The following is a 23,720-nucleotide window of genomic DNA, read 5'->3' as shown; positions in this document are numbered from 1 at the left end:
CGCGTAAAACTTGTTTATAGAGATCAGAAGTATCGTTACATGCTGTTTGTATATTTTTATTAAATTGTTTCTTTTTCTATAGACTTTATGTTTTACCTCGTTTAAGTACTTGAAGTATGTTTTTTTATGTATTAAAAAAAAATATTGTGCTAGAAGATCGTTTGATTCAAAGTAGACAATGTTCTGATTAGTATACATTTTTTTTTATTTCAATTATTGATGTAGTTTTTAATTGCTTTTATTTACTTTGTCAATATTTTTTAAAATGAATAATCATAGTATATGAAAATTTTGTATAAACATAAATTGTCAATATTTTATTATAAATATTAATTTAGTATTGTTTATAATAATATTTCTAATAGCTTATAGAAACAATTTTTTAAAAATGTTTTTTAATTATGTAAATAATTTAACTTTTTTCTTAAATTTGAACAAGATATAAGGACGTCAAAACTATTGCCTTTCGAACACCGCAAATAAAAGTTTTAGTTTAATCATTTAAAAAATTTTTGAGATATTATAATGTATCCTCTATTTGTAGATTTATTTTAAAAGATTGCATACTTACGTCTCATAGTAATTTATGCTATACAGTAATTGGAGCAAACGAGTGAATGAGTTTATCGTTTCACTTCACCTTTTCTTTGAAATATACTACTACCATTACCACTTCTATCACTATCGTAGTCCTTATCATTACTAAATTATTATTATTATTATTATCATTTACTAAAGAATCCATAACCACACCTTTTTTCTTCCTAAATTTTTTCCTCGTTCAACTTTGTATTTCTTTCTATTATTTTTTTTTTATTCTTTCCATTTTTAGAACCAGTAAATTTGTGCATAATTGCATATTAGTTTTATAATGAAATAAATAAAATACTCATTATACTTTCGGGAATGAATTTAATCGCTCGTAAGAAAATCAAAGGAAAAAAAAAATTCTTACAATTAGGTACAAATCAACCTCGGGAGATACAATATAATAAATCGTTTAAATTTATTTCTCTGTTTGAACGTATAATATTACCGATATCGAGATCTACGATAGTTGCTTCCTTTCTAAAAAAAAAAATAATTACCGATTAGAACATTAAATAATATTCAGCAAACAAGCGTTTGAATGTTTTCAATTGTGGAGAAAAATCATCTCCAATGAGATCTAATAGATTTTAAGATAAATCGCGTTCGTTAGTATTCCATTCGATTGGAGATACTTAACACTGGTAAGAAATCTTGGTATCGCGGTTTGTAAAATATTTACCTATTTCTCGGTCATTCGTATCAACGTATGCCGGCACGTTGACCCGCATACATACACAATATTTTATGGTTCAGCATTAACCGTAGTATTTCGATGGATCTTAAAGGTAAATACTTGGCTTGGGTAGATGTTTTTCTTTTTTTCTTCAACTTAAACGTATTTCTAAGGAATGAAGTTTCGAAAGAAACGTCTATATTTGTAAGTAAACGTACGTTGTATATCGTAGTAAAATGTTAAATACTTGAGCCTATTACCGGATATTAGTTTGACTTTGGATAAATTACGTAATATATAAATTTGAAGAAAAGAACACAATTTGTGAGTGTCGGTAGATTGTATTGATCGAAAAAATTCATTCACGGAAGTGGAGAAACATTTGAGAGAATCGGTAAGGGCAAACGGTGAGCATCACTCCGTGAAGCGTGACTGGTATTTGTTATGCAATGTTTTGTTGCTTCGTGGCCTTGTTGACTGTATTAGTATTATCTTGCTTTCAGCGAGGAATCAATTACAATTTGTTACCTTGATGATCGTATCTTCGATAAAAGGTGAAGGAAAACCCCAAGATACTTAGACACCCATCAATATGCCATCGATACCTTTTTGGTACGAGGGCTGGTGTTAGTTTTCAATTGGGATGATAAATAGAGAAGAAGTGGTTAGAGAAAAGAATTAGTAAGAGAGAAGAAATCGTTGAAAAGTTGGTGAGTATTTTTTGGTTTAAGTATTATCTGTTATCTTTGTGAATTCATCATGTTTAATTAAGGAGTAATTATTTCAATCTTTATATTTAAAGATACGTTTTAATTTCTTTCTTGGAAATTTCAATATTTTATTTCACCTGAACAATAACATGCATTAGATATGAAATTTTTGATTATAAGAGTATTATTGTTTTATCATATTAAATCAATGTTTTTTAATATTCAATTTTTTAAATAGTACACAAATTGTTTCAAAATATCGGGTATTTTTGAAATTATGTTTCTTTTTGTGCGTACGTATGGAACATAAGAATGAAGTTAGGCGTTAAAGAGAATTAGATTTGAATAAATTTTATACCAGCTAGGGTTTACTCATATCAATTCAATGAAAAATAGTTCATGTAACATACATATTTAAAAATGTATGCTTCTATATATTATGTACATGTTTATGACAAATGTGGAGAAACGTGGATTCTATAGAATGTTCGGATATTCCATTCTGTTAAAACAAATGTATTTTATTTTAAACCATCCTAATTATTGTACCGTCCCCTTCAAAATCCGCGAAGAAATTCAGTTAAAATTCCTTTAGAATTAGAAAATAGGAAGAATACTATTGAAATACTTCCTCGAGTAAATGTATGAATATCAAACAAAAGTTCAACAGACTGTTTTAACCATGATTGATCGTAGTTTTGTAATTAGAATTGAGAACAATGAATTGATACCGAAGGTCGAACGAACAAATTCGATTCAAATTCGCTAGCCATAGGCCATTTCTAAAAATTCGTCCTTGCGTCTGGTATTTGTCGTGACTTTTAGTAATGACGAAAATAAACAGGAAGCGAAATGAGGATTCACTGAGAGGCCAATGCTCGTAATACTTCAAGGTCGGATAAAATTTGCTAATCGTTTAAATATTCCTTGCTTCGTCTTCAGACGTTCTTACTGCGTTTCGCATTTATAGTTGTTTCAAACGAAAAACAACTTTTTATTCGTATAATTCTATTTTTTTATACTTAAAATATTAAACAAATAATATAATTATAATATAAATAATACAGATATATTCTAGTTATGGAATGCGCTTAAAAAAATCCATTAACTTTAGCATTAAATTTTACTTTTTAATGTTAACAATAGTTATTCAGTAAATCAAAGTTTTCCTACTCCTTCCTATTATGAATTATAAATAATTTATATTTGCATTTAATGTAGATCTTCAAAATTCTTATTAAAAAAGAACTATTTTAAGATTATTAAATTTTCAAATTGATATAAATCTTAAAATTTATAATTTTGATTTATTGAACGAATAATTGTATTCATAGGTATAGTTCTTGTTAGGAATGATTTAATTATCCTTATTACGATTCAAGAGAGAGACTAACAATAAATTTTGGCACGGAAATAATTGTTCTTCGTCTTTTATAAAACGTGCAACATATGTGATACGCAGTAATCGCGTGAATATAAACCTTCGATGCATAATTGACGTATTCTTCGCACCTCGATTCAAGATTAAACAAGGTTGTTTGTAAATGTGTCACTGTCAAACAGGCTCATCGGTATGTACAATGCTTGCCTAAACACCGTGAGTGATGCCAGGATACTTGAATTATTTGTATGGTACAGAAAGGTACGAAGAGATGTATAAAGGAATATTTCTATTATGCCTTCAGCATAACGAAAGAAAAAAAATGAATTACAGAAGGTTATTGATTCTCACCACTTGCAACGACTCGTGAAAACAATTCATTACAATTAAAAAGTTCTTACAAAAATTCTTTGTATTTTTTAGAATTTGTCTTATTCTACATTTGCTAAATTATTTTATCACATCAGATCTAGTTCTTGCACTTTAAATTTACCCTTTTGCAAATCAAATTAACACATTTCTAAGTCAAATTTATCTATATTGATAACTCGTAACCCCGTTGACCTCTGTGACCCTCATAACTTCCGTTTGGTTTTTTAATAAGTATTCACGATGCCATGATCGTTGTTACTATATTATTTTATATCTTTTAATTAGAATTGTGTCCACTACGGTAAAATATGTAAAACCCGCGTAGCAGTCAACTACAAGTGTACGTAAACTTCAATTGTTAGTTGGGGTGCTTTTATTTTGTTTTGCTATATCTTTTCGAAAGAGCAAACTACAATACCGCAAGATTTAAAATTAAATTTTACGGAAACATTTGTAGTTCCCTCACTGTCTTTTTGATTAGTTAACTATGTATTTGCACATACAGTAGATATTGTAAAGTTTTTCTATATTTCCTCAATTTTAGTGTACCATGGTGCACTTGGCATCTATGGCACTATGGCATCTACCATAGTTCTATTTAAGGGGGTATTCTAGTGTGGGGAATAAATAATTTTGTGTATTAATTTTATTATATATACATATATTGTGTTTTTTCTTATTTTCATAAATTAGTTGGGCTATGGCCTCCGTCGGGCATAGTATGTGAGTGTCGTGTTCTCGTGCGTAACATAAACAGCTACATAACCTCAAAAGGTGGACGCTTCGTGCCGCTTTTTATTTCGGTAATACCGTGCACCCTAGTTAGCGACCGTGTGTGCAATAGGACACGGAAATGGGGGTTGACCATGGAGAAAAACAATATCCCACTTCTTAAAATCATAAATAAAGATAACAGCTATACAATAAGAACAATAGTTGAACCTGAAACTAAATAACCGTCGATAGAACTAATTCAAAATTACTCGTCTAGTATTCACACACATAAGAGGTAAATCAAGATTGATAACAGAAACCCAACTATAGAAAGCGAAATGGAAACAAACTCAGAAGCCTCGCAAGAATGGATGGACGCCAAATCATCTAAAATTAAAAGTTCATAAAAACATAAAATAAACGAACTAAAAATCACACAACACTATAACAACTCTTCCGCTCCAACTACAACAAAATGGTTACAAGACATACCTATAAGCAACTCTTATAATTTACTTGACGATTCGACAAAACTACAAAACGTTGTAGACAAAATAGAAAAAGAAAAAGTAGTAAAACCACTACCTATATGCATAGACGCGAAAATCATCGACTCTTTGCTCGAGTTATTAGATGAATTTGTTGGACAGGATAATTACATAATTAAACAACTCAAGGACAATCAAGTTAGAGTTCAAACTACCACGCCAGAAACATTCAGAAAGGTAATAAATGCATTAAAAAGCTAAGACGCTTGGATACTATACCTATCAACAAAAAAGCGAGAAGAGTTACAAAATCGTTATTAGAGGATTTCATTCAAAATCGAACACAGTCAAAATAATAAACGAATTAGATAAACTTGATCAAAAAGTAAGATCGATAAACAATATAACAAGGTACGATACCATATATCCGCTATCACTATTTTTCATCGAACTAGCTTCACAAGAAAACAACAAGAGCATATATGATATTAATACCCTACTGAACACTATAATCAAAATCAAACCACCCAAAACAAAAAGAGAAATACCACAATGCACACGATGCCAAGCCCATGGACACAAAAAATTATTGCAACCGAAATCCTGCCTGTGTCAAATATGCAGAAAAACACTTAACAACTCTCTGTCCCCAACAGAGTAAAATAGAAAATGTCAGGTGCGTGAATTGCAAGTGTAACCACCCAGCAAATTACAAAGGATGTCAGACAAGGAAACTACTACAACTAAAATTATATCCAACGCTAAGGAAAAAAGTACTGGATAAACCAACCCTATATGATGCAAATAAGCAAAGTTTCTACAACAAACTAAACTTAAATGCCAACAAAGATAAAATACCACACGACATAGAACACACTGCATCAGGAAGAAGCTACGCCGAAGTGACTAAACGAGCACATACAAGCTCAGAAGACTCGAATACAGAGGAGATATGAGACAATAAAGAATTATGGAAACAATCAGATAGAAACACTGAAATCATAATTAACATGTTAATGGAGCTAAATTCTATGATAAAACAACAAACGCAATAAATTACCACAATGCTACAATTACTAAAAAATACGTTACTTACAAATAAATTATGGACATGCAATTAAAAATAGTGGTATGGAACAGCAAAGGATTAAAACATAGAATTCAAGAAACCAAAGCATTCACATATACACACGACATAGACATTCTACTCGTTTCTGAAACTCATCTCACTGATAGAAACTACATAAATGTACCGTCTGCACCACATAAATACACCATCTGTGCAACACAAAACACTCTACTGATAAAGCGCATGGTGAAACTGTTATAATTATCAAGAACGATATCAAATATCATCTACACAGTAATACATCTCATAATTATCTCCAAGCTACCACAATTACTTTAAAAACTCAGGGCAATTCATTTAAACTCTCGGTTATCTATGCACCCCCAAGATTCAAAATTTCAACAGACCTATGGAACGACTTCTTTAAAACATTAGATAATAAATTTATAGCAGTAGGCAACTAGAATGCTAAGCATCCAAATTGGGGCTCAAAGAAACTTCACCACGAGGTAAAATGTTCAGTATCAAATCCTTTGTAGACGAAAAACTTTATATTTAGTTATTTTTCTTTATATTCAATTTCTTTGGAATGCGCTGTCAATCTTAGGTGAACAAAACCCTGCGATAAACCTATAAAATAAAATATCGTAGAATACGATAGGCAGTAGGTATAAGGCAGTGGTTCCCAAACTTTTTTGTCCTATTGCCCCCTTTCCAGAAAAAATATTACTTATCGCCCCCCCCCCCTGAAAATTAATTTTTTGGTTTTCTTTTTTTTTTAATAACTCAAAAAAGAAAATTCATCGCCCTCCCTCCCTCTCCTCAAATACGCCTATAGCCATCATCGCCCCCTGAATCGCTTCATCACCCACAAGGGGGCGATATCGCCCACTTTGGAAACCACTTGTATAAGGTATCGTTTACTTAAAAAATTCTGCTCAAAGATTAAGAAAAATTCTGGAGGGTCATAAATTCCCAAACTAACTCAACGATCATCGAAACATATTGGTGCGACGAAAACCTTTGTGCAGTTTCGAGTCCTTCGAGTGGTATACAATACCTATGTGAACATTAGATAACAGAGAGAAAGGACATTACTCATAAAAAAAATTCCTTATGCTTAACACCCACTATAACCTTTACCAAAAACATAATCTCTTCCATCGGGAGACCCTGGTGGGTTGACCCTACTACTATTAGCTAATAAGTTTCATTTATTTCCTTCCCTCACCAAAGGGTGTTACTAATTTGGATATAAATTATGTGAAATAAAGTAAGAAATCGTTTATCATTCAGCATACATTCGTACAGACCACATCAAGCATTCAAACAATTGTAATATAGTCGCCAAGACTTAAATAACAAATTCATTGTTGACTAAAGAACTGTCTTTAGTAATACTACAAAACCACGCACACCGTATTAATTCATTGTCGTGAGATTTTCGTACAAAACGCGCTTATGATTTCAACTTAAAAATTGTATGTTGATTCCTGATCATCAATTTGGATTCCGAATAACTGCAAAAATCGAACAAATTCGTTTAAAAAGGAGACAAATGGCTTGGCTAACCGGCAAAATATCTAAGCTTAGCATAGAGAACAAACTAATAATTTACAAACCAATAATAAAACCAATCTGGACATATGAAATACTATTATGGGGTATAACAGAAAAAAGTCACATTACGAGGCTTAACAATCCATAATCCTACGTACAATCGTGAATGCTGCATGGTACGTCCGTAAAGAAGAAATAAGAAAAGACTTAAATATTCCCACGACAAAAAAAGAAATAACCAAGACAACCAACAAATATAAAGGAAGAATTGATACGCACATAAACCCGCTAGCTAATGATAATTACAACCAATACATCTCTAGAAGGCTCAAAAGAGTCCACCCTGGAAACCTAGTAGAAAATTAAGTCTAAGCGAAATAAATAACAACAACAACGTATCTCACTGGAGAAATCGTCCAAATTGTAAAGTAGAATGGAGTTAAAAAAAAATAAATATCCCTGACTATCTTAAGTTAATATCTCCGTCTGTAAAAGTCTTACGTTAGTTAATTTTCATCTATGTGTTAAAATTCTTCTCAAACTCTGTTTTCTGTACCCTCGTCATTTCTGTAAATACCGCTCGATATATTAATTAACAAATTAAATAAATTATTATTACATTATCATTATTATATTTTATATCTGCATCAGTGTCTGTCTGTTTCGTTTTTTTTATTTTATTTTTCTCTGCACCCCACATTATAAATTTGACTATGCACGTGTCAGTTCTTTTTTACTGTTGTTCATGTTTCGTGACAAAATCTAACCTCAGAGAATTTTATTTTTTTCTTTAGCAGATTTTTCCTTTAATTTCGTCAATTTATCTTTTTTCGACAAATTAGTAGAAAATTATTACGTCACAATAACTCATTAACATTTCAAACAGTTGACCCATCTTTCTTAACGATGATCACGAGTGCTTATCCACCAATCAGTTTACGCTAGACTTAAACTTCTTATCTTTGATTTAGCGTCATTATTAATTAAGACTTAACTATTATTAATTTTTTACCGATGTTAATCTTCTGTATACGAATTATGTAAACAGACGTATATAAAGGAAGCCCATAGAGCAGTGGTTCCTAAACTTTTTTGTCATGACTTTTTTTTAATGCACACATACAAAGTTCCAGTCGCCCTCCTGAACAGCTTCATCGCCCGCCCACCAGGCCTACCAGGAGCGAAAATAAAAAATAGAAAAGCCTAAATAAGATAATTTCTTTCTAATATCTTATTACTATTGACATAGTATCGATATACCGACATTATTCTGTAGCGTAGTATAGCAGCACGGGTTGGCCTCTGCTGACATTTTTTCCTTTTTAGTAGTTCATTTCCACCACCCCTAAAGTTCACCTGTGGTCGTCATCGCCTCCCCTGGACTGCTTCATCGCCCACCAGGAGGCGATATCGTCCACTTTGGGAACCACTGCCATAGAGTATGGAATTTACGTTTATATTTTATTCGCGTTTGAGTTTGTTTGCTTCCGTAATCGCATGACGGATCAAGAATTTTCGAGAAATTGAGTAGTTTTTTATTTTTCAGTCAATATATAAAAATATTTTTATTAAGAAGTATTATAATAATGATAGTTATCTAATATTTGTTTGATAGATATTAACAATAGATATAAATAATTAAAAAATACAGACCAAATATTAGCTGAAACAACATAATAGAGTTTAATTAGGTTCGGATATACAGAAATACAAGAACCACTTAAATGACAAAAAATTAATTATACACAATATGGAACATATAATTTTGTGATTTTTATTTTACTTGAAATAAAATTTTTATTCCAAAAATTACTTATATTTTGTAATATTATTCAAATGATATAAAATATAATATTTAAAAAATAAGTAACTTTCTAATAAAATGTTTGTTAAGAAACACAAATGAGTATATCCTTCTTATATTCTTGGTATGACCGTGTCTCATATCAGCGGGTTCATAGTAAAGAAATTCGTAATACAAATTCACAATCGGAATTACGCAATCAAATAGTCGTCCACTTACGTATGTAAATACGTTTGTATACTCCGATATTATCAAAGACCTCGATCAATATATATACTAATTAATGACACGATATGACGATTTAAAGTTAAGTTTTTTTTACAAACAATAGCACGATTCGAATGCTCGAAAAAAGATCATTGGATTTTATGGTTCCCAATTATTACGTATTCAAAGAAATTTGATTGTTTGTTTTATTTATGTGTCTCCATAAATATATTACATTTTTGATGACGTGTAATAATGTCAGAATATATGAATCATTAAAGAAAAATTATATTTATCAGATCAATATTATCTATTATAAATATTATATATATTTATATAAATATTTATTATAAATAAATAGTCGATATACAGGGTGTTTCAAAGATTATTTTGCACTATGAAAATGTATAAATAAATATTTTGTTGATACGTATTAAGCGTGCTATCTTTGGTCAATCATTTTTTAACATAACTATAACTGGTGATCCATATTTTAAAATGAGAAATAACATATTGTAATTTAATTTAATAGTTTACATTAATTTTTATGTTAAAAATAATAAAAAAAATTATAGTATTTATAATTATACTGATATTTTATTAATAAATTTGAAAAAATAAACATTAAAGTTATTGATTGAATGAATAGAATCAATTAGAGAAATAACGATAAAGGTTTCTAATACAGTTTGGGATCCACCATACTGTCACTTATCTTCCGATCCGTTAGCAGGATAAATAATAAGTATCAGAAGGATGATTTATAGATGACAAGCTTGTTAAATATCCGCGAAAGATTTACATAATTTCCCTCTCACCGACATTTCGAGTCTCTTTCTCGTATAGCGATCTCGATCCAGGAAGAGAACATTGCTCATTGTCCGCCTACGAAGAACGCGACACGTATAGGGTCATGCGCATGGAGAGCCCACGAATCTTGATAAACATTTTTACGAAAGTCAGCGTATAAATGCACGCGCGCGCAAATTCGAAACAGGTGTTCCAGAAATCACCGATGACGTGAACCTAGTGACTGATGTAGGCGTATTTCTTATTTTTCATATTTTTAAGATAATTTGACTGTTAAATACCGACTGTTAAATCGTTGTTAGGACCAGTTAACACTTTGTTTGAAATATTTTTTATAATTCCATAAAAATACATAAACAATTAAGTAATGTTTATAATATTGAATTATTATTTTTTTATTATCGAATTCTTTTTTTATTAATTACATTTATAATGTTAAAATGAAATAAAACAAATACTCCTTTTTTTCAATTAATATACGTTAAATTTCCATTATTTAAATTCTCAACAATATGGTAATTTTTCTAGTTATTAAACGAACTACATTTTTGGTTGTATGCACCGTCCTATGATGGAACATTCAAGTACGCGCCTGCGTGAAAGTATTAAGCGCTGGAGATTCGGAAACGAAGAGAGATCCTCAACTCCCATTTCATCATCTCAAGTTTTTTAATAATTAAAACACGACAAATTATAAAAACGGTAAAGATTTATATCATTTATACATCTAGATGTATCTATATTTTGTTTATTGATAGATCAATAAATTTTTGTTCCGAGAAAGATCCATACTCAAGTAGAAACTTTAACAATACAACGTCTACTAACCTTCATTTCCAATATTCATATTCACATTAAACAACTTAATCTAGGTCACTGAGAGTTGAATCGGATGTACCTGAGATTGACAACCCTGACCGTGATACGCGATGTTATATCTTGGCAATGACTCCATTAAATTACTAAGTATCTAAACTATCTTTTACAAATACTGTTTAAATTTGATGATTTGATGATTGAGACTGAAGAAAAAAAGTTATTGTTATAATTATAAAAGTTATTGCTAAAAGTTATTGAATGATAAAAAGAGGCTACTGTATATGTTTCAAACGAGTACGCTCATGCGCATTGAAACTTGAGATGGTAATATCGGATAGAATTTTTGGTATATCTAATATTAATTATATGTATAACTTATCTTATGTTATTAATTTTATTATTAATCAAAAAATACAACTATGAATGAACGGTTTGAATGAAAATAATCGTCTCACTTCTCGATTAGCGTTCATCCTTTACAATCTTTTTAGCTTGTCTTACCGAATATCATATATTATATCTAGAAATTTTTGAAAGTATTTTTTGCGGTCACCTTCCACTTGGGTCATCTTATTGTTCTCAAATGTCAGTCCACCACAGTTGGGAAGTTACGAAGAGATTGCTTCGAAACCTCTGAGAAACTGATGAGGTCACTTATATACGGTTGTTCTTGCTGCTGCAGTTACTACTTCTATCGTCTCATACATTATTCACATACGGCATTTTTTACATCTCGGTAAATTATAGATTACAAACAAAATTTTCCATTTATACTACGTAAGCGATTGCAATCGCATTTCCGTTTGTATTTAAAGTGGATGATAAAAAGCATAAACATTATGAATGAATTGTTTAGGGATATTTGTTACGTGTATTTACTAACACAAACAAGTTCCATATAACCAGGTAGAATCCAAATTAAAAGAAAAACTAAATCAAAGTTAGAAACTGACAAACGTATCAACTTGTCTTAGTCTCCCTTATTTGATATGCACGTATTATGATAGTATATACTTAGGAAAGAAAAGAAATAGAAAAGAGGACTGGAGATTTCGCAGTTTGTACGACAGCTGGGGTAAAGGAAAAGAAGAAATGAAATTGTGCAACGTGGCGAGGCAAAACGGCATCCGTCTGGTCGACAAGAGCGATAAAAGGCCTTGGCGAGCCTTGACCGGTGGACCGTTACTTTACGCCATCTAGCACGGAATTAGACTCCCTATTTTCTTCTTACTAGATACAAGAGACGAGTCAACTTATGTCTCTATAGCAATCATACTAAACTTGCGGTATATCGGCCGCAAGCGGCCCGGCAAACATTTCAACACAGTCCGTCACTCCCAATCATGAATGTCTTTTTTTTTAGTAGCCAAAGTTGACTGCTGGACACTTGTCCCCTACCACACAACTACCTCTATCTTCCGCATCTAAAGTTTTTAAGACGCCAATTGTTTTCCAATCCGATGATCTTCTTTTTTTCTTTTAATCATTAGTCATTAGTTTTTGAGTCACCGTTTAAAAATCGATCGTTCTTGTAAAAATCGCGTATCAATGTTTTAATATATTGACTGTTTGATATATGAAACGAACGTATGCGATCCACGGCGAAAAATGGTTGAGTACTCCTGCTCTATTGCCTACCAAATTTGATACAAAACATTATAATGTTTTTTCTTCTATCTTCCATTATTTCTCATTTTCATTTTCTCGTGCCTCAGAATTTTCCAAATTTTCAACTTCATGATTCATTGTTGATAAGATATCAAAACAAAGCTAGGAGATGAATGTTATTTTTGTATCTGGTAAATAAATCGATTATGTAACTAACTATATCGATTTATCAACCAAACGTCATTTAATTGACTTCCTTTTTGTTCAGCTGATTGTACAATGTCATGGTATATCCTTGATTGATTTTATTTATGCTGATTGATTTAAATTAACTCAAGAGTATTTAATTTTTGTCGCAAAAAATTTGTTACAATAAGATATTGTTTTAAACTGTTTACAGTTCTTAATGGATTTGATTGATGCTAATTTATTCGAAACAATTTGAAAATACTTAACATTTTTGATAGATAAGTTTCGGACTGTTGCATAAAATCTGTTATGTAAGAATTTACTTCCACGTTGAAGCATATCACAAAACTATTGTCTGTCTTTAGTTGGAGGACTTGAGTTAAAAAATTATAAAACAGCTCTTTTATATTTTTTATTGTAAAAACTGTCTAAATGAATGGTTGGCAGAATAATTAAATAATTTTTTTTAAAAGTACAATAAAAAGTTTGTCACAATTTAATTAGTTTGTTCTGTTACTATATGTTGGTGTTACATATAGTTAGTTTGCAAAGAACTGTGACGATGAGTCACATTTAAGTAATAATTAGAATTCCGCTTACTGATATGAACATAGGATGACGTATTAGTCGTTTCCTATACAATTCTATACTACACATTGAATCGAATTAGTGTTTTCATTATGACTGGATTCGATACTCTATAGAGATTTAAGTTTATTAAATATCATCATGTATATTTAAAGAATATAAAGAATCATTTTTTACAAATGACAAAAATTATTTGAAACCATGACTGATTGTTTTCATTGAAAAAAATAGATATGAAACCACAATTGGGTTGTTTTAATTTAAAAAAAAAGATTCACGCGGAAAGAATCTTTTTTTGCATCTCGTAACTAGAATGATTTCTAAACAAGAATTATATGGAAGAAAGGCGTTTTAAGATAAGGATCGAATCTGTAAACTAAAGTGTCCCATCTTAGATAGGATTATGTAATTTTTCATAGTATATAAACACTCGTGCTTTTTCATAGTGCTCTTAATGGTTTGTCATTAACTAATATAATCATTCTTTTGTGACAAGAATGAAAAGAAAGGCACTCTGAAAATAAATCTTTGCTCTCTCTAGTGTCACGATTTTAAAAGTAAGAATTATGTCATGTATAATATTGACATGAATAATATACAGATTTATATATATATATATATATATATATATATTGACATATACAGTGATCAAAATGAAATTTAAGAGGAAGATTTAATTATTAATATATTCTTTAAATAATTATTGAGTAGCTGAAAGAGAAAAAGGATACAAATAACATTTGTTTTTAATTTGAGTTAAATATTATACATAACTACAAACTAGGCAATGTCTAATTAAATAGTAAATATATTATTGCAAAACATATTATTAGTTGTAATAATAGTATTTTAATTATTAATAATTAATTTATCTATAAAAACAAAACAGTTAGCTGTGGTGACCTTCTTAAAAAGTGTATACCTAAGTTGTGTTGCTAAAATAAAACGATGACAAGTATACTTGTCAAGCACAGAGGAAGTGTAGCTATTATAACATTGAAGTTAAAATTAAACAACAAACTACAAACAAATCTTAATTTACAAATGTCTTGTTGTTAAAAAGAAACGACTTCATTCCAAGTAACTAAACTATCCTTGTATTTTTGTTCGTAAATATCGTAAATTTTCCTGTAATCTTAGTCTCCAGCTATTGGATGTTAACAAACGGCAAATTCCAAATATAAATAACAATAAATGATACAAATAGCAACAAAACATCATAAAATTATATAGAAACGCCTTCGATTGATTAAATTTGGATATTTGTGAAAAATGAATGAAACACGGCCAACAGATTGAATTAGGATTAAATTGGTGTGTGTGTGTGTGTGTATGTATGTGTGTGTAAATAAAACCGGTCCCTTGTAAAGAAGAAGGATTCGTTTTGTATAAGTTTGTTGCTTATGTGCAAGTGTTCGCATTGAAACCGCGAGAAGCAAGCAGAGAAAGGACTAAAAAGGAAACGCGTTTGTAGCCGAGCTAAATTGCCGCTATAGTATTATGTTATAACGATCTTGCATAAACGTCGGCTGATATCTGATTGCTTAAATGTATGTACATACTGTAAGCTCTCGCTTGGTTGGTCCATTCACTTGGGAAGAGCGAGTGAACGAACAAATATGAGAGGAAAGAAAGAATAAAGAATGAGAGAGAGAGGGAGAAGGGTGGGAGAGAGGAAGGGAGAGGGAGAGAGAATGTTCAGAATGCGTGTGAGAAGCTCACTATATTTTCTTTTCTATCTTTCAACGCGTTATTGAAGCATTCACTTATATGTTCGTCAACCTTTACGACCTGCGTCAAGGATTAAGTTGTTTTCTAATTGAAATTATTATTACTCCATTTCATTTTTATTTGGAGATATTTAAAGGGTTTGAATTGATTAGAAAGTATTGGTAAATTTTAACAAATTTTGGTAGTGTTTTTAGATTGTAAATATAGGTTTTGCAATTTAAATTTAATCTTTTACAAGTCGAATTGCAAAGTGAATTATATAATATAATAAATATAATATAATAAATTTTATTATCCGATAATAATTAATTAAATCGTGGATACTCAATCTTTTTCCTTTGTTACCCGCATATTTCTGCTTTCTATAACAAGCAACCCGCACATTGGGATCAATTTAAAATTGATGACAAAAATTAAAGATCATAGGATTAAAAAATAATAGGCGTATTTAAAATTTTTGTTGTCAGGGGTGAGAAGTTGTAGAATGAGAGAATCAAATAGTTGTCAGACAATTTTAGCAACTAAGAAAAAATTTAAATTCATGATTTGGCGTACCGGGCCACATCGAAAAACTTTTCGGACAGCAAGTCGAGTTATACTGGTAATTAAACTGAATTATACTGGTAACATTAAACCTGCAATAATTTATCACGTATACCTATTTCTACCATGACTGGTAAATAAAAAAACATGTGTGCAGATCACACATGTTAGAAGTGAAACCTTCAAAAATCTAAGTTTCGAGAGAATGAGACGAATGCACATTTTCAAGAGTAAGATAATTGTAGGATTTATTTATTATAATATTATTACCATATATAATAAAGGTCACCGGTATGGTCTCTGTGTGGAATAGCTGATAAAAAGTGCACTTTTCACAATTCAAGCAATAAAAATGGAATGTTGAATGCAATAGTTATAAATAGACACCAAAATCGTAGAATGTTTATTAAAGGAAATATAATTCGTCAGAAATTAAGTAAATATAAATAATCCTTTTTTTGAAACTCTGGTATAAAATTTTTTTTGTTAGTATGGTTTTCAATTTCCTGTTTTCATCTACATTCTTGCGCTGTATAACAAACATTTTAGGATAGATGAAATAAAGACATTACGAAAAACATATGGAAAATACTCCTGGACTGAACAAAGGTTCTGGTAAAATGCAATGAAAGATCTAATAAAGATATTCTCTAGAAATGTTTTTTCAACTCTGTAGCCTACCACACTTCGAGACCCTTATTATTTATAACATATCTCGTCCTTATTCTTTGGACCACAAACTTATCTTTCTAAATACTCTCGTCTAAATAAAGATCTGAACAACGAAAAATCTAAAAAATGCATTGAATCGTATCGCTCTCTCATCTTATCGAACTGTGTACACTACGAGTCTCAAATTTAGGCCCCGTGGTAAGCTCCACCGATTCACGCTGGGCGTTCAACATCTTAAAAATGTTTTTATTTTATTGAAAAATTAGTATAAGTTTCTTAAATATGCAAATATCACAATTTATAATATAATTTTCATGTATGCATGGGTCAGTACATCTCTTTGGATATTTTTTATAAAAACATATAAAAATCAAATTTAATAGACATATTTTATCTTTATGAATCAAATATATTTTATAAAGAAGCAAAATAAAAATGTGACAGTAATTTACTTGCTTTTGAATGGAATTTGTCAGCTGCTCCTAATGTATCCTACAGTGTTCTCTAATTCTTTTTCTCTGATGTATCTAGTAATCCTTCTTTTTTTTAAATATTTCAGGCAATACAATTATTATATATTCTATGTATTTCATAATTATTTATTATAATATTTGCGAAATAAAGAATTTAACATAAATTTTTTAATAAAATAGAAACATTTTTAAATAGAAATAGAAAAATAGAAAAATAGAAATAGAAAAAAAATTAGAAAAATAGAAAAGAAATATGCAGTCGCATACAAACACACACATATACAACCAGGAGCGATAATCTCTACCGCTTCGTTGCCTGAACCAGCGTTTCATTTTTTTCAAATCATTCCCTATTCTAAAGAAGTTTTCACTTCAATAATTGATCTCTAAAGAAAGTTTAAACATAAGTTCAAAAATATGATCGAAATGATTGTAACATTAATAGTTGGGTTCGGCTGAAACTTGTGGGACCTAAAATCATCCGCGTAACAAGAAATGAAAATCTTTGTGTGAAACCGACTTAAAGATATTTTCAATTCTCTTTCTAACGTAACGGAAATCGATCTTTCACGCTATGATTCACTCGGTGAACTTATTTGTCTTTGCAATAAATCACAAAAACACCAAAGTTCCGCTGCAAACTTAAGATGTTTCTTGGAAGATAAGGTAAAAAATTATCACTAGTTGACAATTTATATGCAATATGTTATGATCTATATGAGTCACGAGATGGTTTTTCTTTTTTCCGCTATTTTTTTCTAGTTCAGTGGACCGTTTAATGTTGAAGTCTCGAACAAGAAATTATTTCTAACGATTAGTGGAAATTTATGATATTCATTATTTTCCATGATCGGAATCTCGAGACACCGCGAACGATTGATTGATCATCGATACTAGTCTAATGATATTACCGATAACAATCACGTGAATACGAAAAGACAATGTATCTTTCACGAAACTCAGACTGGTTTATTGTATACAATTATATCAAAGTATCCACAAATTGATAATTTTTTCGCAAATGTGCACACATATATATGTGTCATATAAGTAATAAAAATTAAATTTATTACAATTTACGATCAACGAAGATATAATTATAAAACATTATTTATTAGAGTATCATTAGAGATAGTAGCAAACATTGGTAATCGATTGGATAGAATAAGAGGAATATTTTTTTACTTGCAAATCGAAATTGTATTTAATGTCTTATAATCAATTCAATTTTTCTATTAAGTGTAAACATCATCTTGTAAATATTTGAAAAATAATGAATAGAATAAAGAGACAATGCTGACTTTTAAAAACATAATCGTATCGTACAGAAGAAAACAATCGTATAGGAGAGAATTTTCGTTGCAGACGAAGAAAAGAATCGACATTACATGATAGCTCTGAAATTATTGAAATCGAAGCAATAATTTGGTATCCAATTAATAATGATAAATGATGATTAATAAAAACGAAAATTAAAAATAAAAAAACAACATCAGGGACAAGAGATCATTACACCACCAAAGAAAAAGAAATAAGTGAATATAAGGATTTATTGTGGAATTTCTACCCCCGTTTTTTCGCAATCGGTTAAATGTCTATCTTTTTTTAAAAAGACAACGAATATACACCACTTTAAAATAGATATGTTTAATACCGCATCGGTAAAAAACACATTGCAACATACTCTTTATCAGCGATTACATTTGTTATTTATGTAAATTTTGAAAAACCTAATTTAATTGTTTTTAATATTTTAAAATCGGACAAAAAATATTAACTGCTACGCATTTAAACAGACTGGAATTTTCGGGATGAAACTCGACGCTCACGTTTCAATCTATTATTTACAAGTTTGCAATATCACTTATTTATAACAAATGTTTAATAAAGGCGTTTCTGGATCCTTTAAACATATTTCACGGGTTAAAAGTTTTCCCTAAAAGAAAAATTTTTCGATAGATAATCTTTTCAATTTCCATATAATGCGTAATACTGATAAAATATCGAGGGTGAAAGTAATATAATTTGAAAGGAATCCTCTTTTCCCATAGAATTTGCTAAGTAACGCGTTTAGAGAGCCGATGATGGCGGGTCGTCCACTTGGATGTGATCATCTTTGTGCATGCGTCATCTTACGACAATCGATAAATCAATTGGTCGATCAAGATATCTTCAAGAGTCTTAGATCGATGCGAGAAAAGATATTTATTCGTCGTAATGTCGGAGATGACCGATGGGTCAATCGCATATAAATCATTGGATTTATAGGAAACTTGTTTTCTCTTTCTGATTATCCCTTTGTTGACATCAATATTTTTATGCGAGATTCTTATTTTCCACATGAGTCATAAGGAATAATATTACTTGTTTTTTTTAGTATATTTGTTCTGATAATTATGACCGTGGATTAACAAAAAGTCAAAAAATAATAATCGTTTATTTTATAATTTATTTTATTTTAGATTTAATCCTTTTTTCTTAAAGAAAGAAAATTTGAGAAAGATAAAGGTACAAATATATGCAGTTAAATGAGTATGTAAAGTTGGTAGATGGTTCGAGTACTTTTTTTATTTTTTATTTTGATTAAAATGAATGAAACTAAAAGCTTTCAACTTTTAAATTATATTTTTTGTTTGAAGTTAACTTTGTACATTAAGATTTTAATTCTTTTAAGAGTTATTTTATATTGTATTTGGTTAATAAACATTTTTGAAGGAACATTTTATAAAAATAACTATTACATCAGAACTAATCGAAACTGTTAAGTTTCGTTCATAAGTCGTGATTGCGACTTGGATGAATTCATGGTGGCATTTCGTGTCGTGTCATCGAATGTCACTGCATGAAAGCAATGGGGCAATGTCTCCTACCATGACCCACTGACACGAAAACAATGAAAATACCTCGTAACTTGTGAGACTGATATTTCGAATCCCTCGTCGTAATTGAGACGATAGTGTCATTACTAGCGAAAAATATTCGCCGTATACTTTCATTTCGTATGATTTCACCAATATTCATAACTTTCTGAATGAATATTTTTCCTCGAAATGTTTATTAATTCATCGTGAATACAAATATGTTTAATTAAATGATAAGCCGATCCCCACGTTGGTAATAAATACATTAACATCTCGATTTAACGCTGTATTTTATTCAACGGGAATTTTTTTATACGCAGTAAATAATTTTCTTACGTTTGGGCTCATTTTTACACGGGATCACATTTTTTAATAACATTTTATTATTTCCATATTAGTTTTATGTCAAACGTTTAAATTATTAGCGCAATCAAAATTAATAATATATTCAAACATTCGAGTGGAAAAGTTTTTTTTATCACAATATTAAACATCGTTGTTGATTTATTTATTCATTATTTTTTTAATTTTTATTATTACTCTTTTTTTAATATTGTTCTAACTAATCTTTATTTTTGTTAATTGATATTTTTTATCGTATTGGCTGGAATCTATTTACATAATCTTATTTTAAACGATTAATAAATTCATTTTATTCATTTGTCCTACGTCAAACTTTCGAAGTAAAACATAAGTGATATTCAAATATAACGCATATTAATATAATACTTAACGAGTGTATTATTTTTTTTATAGTTTTATTTCGTTTTCAGGAATTTTTCAAAGAATTCACTGCCGCTCTTAGAAATGTTACTTTCGTAAATTTTTTATAACCCATTCTAGGAGGTTAGCATCGAAAAACAGAGATTACGTAGGTCACCTATTAAGCGGTGAAAATAAAATGTTTGTTTTGAATAACAGTGTTGAATTTCATTTTACTCGATATATGTTGATATATCTATCTCGATATGTATTATATATTATTTATAATAAAATAATATTACACATTTATATTTTAAATAAATATATTATATCTATATATAATATGTATATATATTTTAAACATATCTTAGAAATATATAATTTAAATATTTCAAATTATTAATATAAACATATATACATATATATTTTTACAAATATACTTATTTCTACGAGAGTAATAACCTTGTTTTTTCTCTTAAAAAACGTTCATTAATCGAATTATCAGCATCAATCAAAGTTGGAAATAATGTTTTTAAATATTTTTTCCTCTTTTTGATGACGTTTTCTGCGTATTAACGTTCTAATACTTCGTAGTACGAGTAAAATTTATTTTAATTGATGGATAATTCGCATTGTTTTCTTTTATAATTACAAGTTGCCTTGCTTTTGTCGCCAAAGTAATGCGATTAGAACTTTACGACGACTGCAAGCGTAATTAAAATCTGCTTCATATGCATTCCTTTCACTTTTACGGAATTCTCGTTGGAATACCAAACGACCGCGACGATATTAGAAATCAAGAACCATTAGAAAGTAACATTGAAACGAAACAAAAATTATTTTCCTTGTAAAAGTTCTTCTAATCTAATTGTGAGACGAATAATCTTAAAAAGAAAGAGCCATGAAATTTTTTAAATGCCTCATATCGTTGACTTTATTATGGTTTGCGAACATGGGCAGGGGCTTGTATATTCACACTGTAATACTGTATGTGATAAATTGAATTATCGTAAGGATTTATTTTGATTAATATTTTTATCATAAAATTAAGATTCATTATTTATCTGAACATTATTTCTTATACTTCCATTAACTCTATATTAAAAAGTAGTATTTATATTATAGAGATTTTACTGTAATAAATTTAAAAATTTTATCGAATTTTTATAGTATTTTATGTATTTTTATTGTATAAATAATAGTAAAATACTATATTCTGTATTAGGAAACAAATAAAATTTCAATAAAATAATGAGTTCTAAATTTTCAATAAATAATAATAGATCTGTTTATATTGCAGGAGTTTTTAACCAAAAAAAAAAAAGTAAAATTATTGTACATTTTAGAAAAAATTCATTCGAAGTCAGTACAATGATAATGAACTGTGACTCCTTTCTAAGTAACCACAAATATGTCAATTTCATTCACATTTCTATTCTGACCACTACTTATGTTGCATACGAAGGATTGAGTATTCAACCGTTTGAAATATAAATAATAAAGAATAAGCGTTTGAATGTGGTAAAATATCGTTGACATCTATTCTCATTCTTTTGGGAAAACTAACCATCCCTGACACACATTTGATTCACAACGTACATATAGTACTTTACTTTGGCAGTGAATATTTATATATGAATACGTTTAAAATTAAAATTAGTCCAGGGCCAACGTTAAAATTTAAATAATACTGCATTTACCATAAGTCATTAAATACAAAAATATATCTATTACGCAATTGCAAATTTCCTTGAAAAACAAAAATCTTCGCCATAAGTTTGTTGATAATAATTATGACAATAGATTGAGTCTTAAAATGCAAACATGATTATTTTATGATTTATTTATTATATTTTTTATTTAGGCCACTGTCATAATAATCGGTATGTATATTTAACATTTGATTGTAGTATTTTTTTGCTTTTTAAAGTGATTTCAATGGCTGAGACAGTGATTTCGATGCTTGGTAAGCAATATTCTTCGAAGTGGATTAAAGTACAATATATACGTCTCCGTGACACAGAACAAGGTGTAATTCGGTAAATGTAACGGATAATCGAAATTTCAACGTACTTCGAAGAAAAGATATGTGAGCCAACATGAAGTAAACCTCAGAAATAACGGAACAGTCAGACATTTCACAGTCAAGACAAACTACAACATAGTTTTGAGATCGTGTAGAAAGAATAATTGCGTTGGTAAACAGTCGCGGAAGTTTGGTATATTCTTCTATGTATACCCTGGATCTATGTGTTTCTATGTATGTGTTTGAGCATATGTTATCGTTAAAACCTGAAATCCGTTTATTCATGAAATAACTATACTGACCACTTAAAGCATGAAATAAGATAACACTATATACTTTAACAAGGTTTTCATAAATTCACAAAAATAGTAGATGTATTTCTATCAAAACTAATCAAAATGACTCGTTTTTACAAAATACGTAATAATTGAATATTTTCATATTTATTGATTTATTATTATCTTACAAAAATAATTCTATGTTATGAAATTATAACTATTATGTTATGTCAATTCTAATAACTCTGTAATAATGTAATTATTATAATAATAATAAGGAGAAGAATAATAATTACATCACAGTTATATGACACTCTAATCATAAAAGTCTTTAAATTCGACAATTAAAAACCACAGTTATTTTTACACTATTTCAATATCGAATTTAACCACAAAATTAAGTTACTTATACGTGTCAAGATGTAATGTAAACAAATTTACTTATAATTACATGCAAAGAATGAATTATAAATACTTTACACGTTAAATTAATCAAATGAAAATTTTATTTCTTAACTTAATATCATTGAAAATATAAAACAGATTGCATATACGCGTTCACATGAATTTCCTCATACGTAATCTCTTCTTTTAACGATAAATTAATTTTATCTTTTTTATTTGCAGATGGCGGGGTTCGGTTTACAAATTAATTTGGCGGGAATTACTGGCCTACCTCTTTGTATACTACCTCATCAATTTTACATATCGATATGCGCTCAACGAGCAGCAACGTGCGTGAGTATACGAATTCTTTGTCGATTTGAGAACATTTTTTTTTCTTAACTTTTATATTAACAATATATTCTTATATTTGCTTAAGAAAAAAGTTTCTTAATATTTTAATGCAA

At 29.4% G+C, this 23,720-nt stretch overlaps 1 protein-coding gene across 5 annotated transcripts in view; it reads left to right on the top strand.

Annotated features, from left to right (window-relative positions):
- Positions 1–23,720, top strand: part of Best2 (bestrophin family protein) — an 83,476-nt gene that overhangs the window by 9,411 nt on the left and 50,345 nt on the right. For 2 of the 5 annotated variants that reach the window (XM_089179854.1, XM_089179855.1), the window contains exons 2-3: positions 1,768–1,974; positions 23,497–23,603. The exons of 1 other annotated variant lie outside the window; for it this stretch is intronic. In XM_089179854.1, the coding sequence (XP_089035980.1) occupies positions 23,497–23,603 (107 nt within the window). In that variant the 5' untranslated portion in view covers positions 1,768–1,974. Of the gene's footprint in view, positions 1–1,767; positions 1,975–23,496; positions 23,608–23,720 lie in introns of all 5 variants that reach the window. 2 more of the 5 variants (XM_089179853.1, XM_015318348.2) reach the window with 2 other exon arrangements.

This window comes from Polistes dominula, unplaced genomic scaffold (assembly GCF_049000335.1).
Source record: "Polistes dominula isolate Pdom_NZ unplaced genomic scaffold, Pdom_raw_medaka contig_49, whole genome shotgun sequence".
In the NCBI taxonomy this organism is placed as follows: domain Eukaryota; kingdom Metazoa; phylum Arthropoda; class Insecta; order Hymenoptera; family Vespidae; genus Polistes; species Polistes dominula.
The sequence above is the reverse complement of the archived record's forward strand: the minus strand, read 5'-3'. Positions and strand labels throughout refer to the sequence as shown.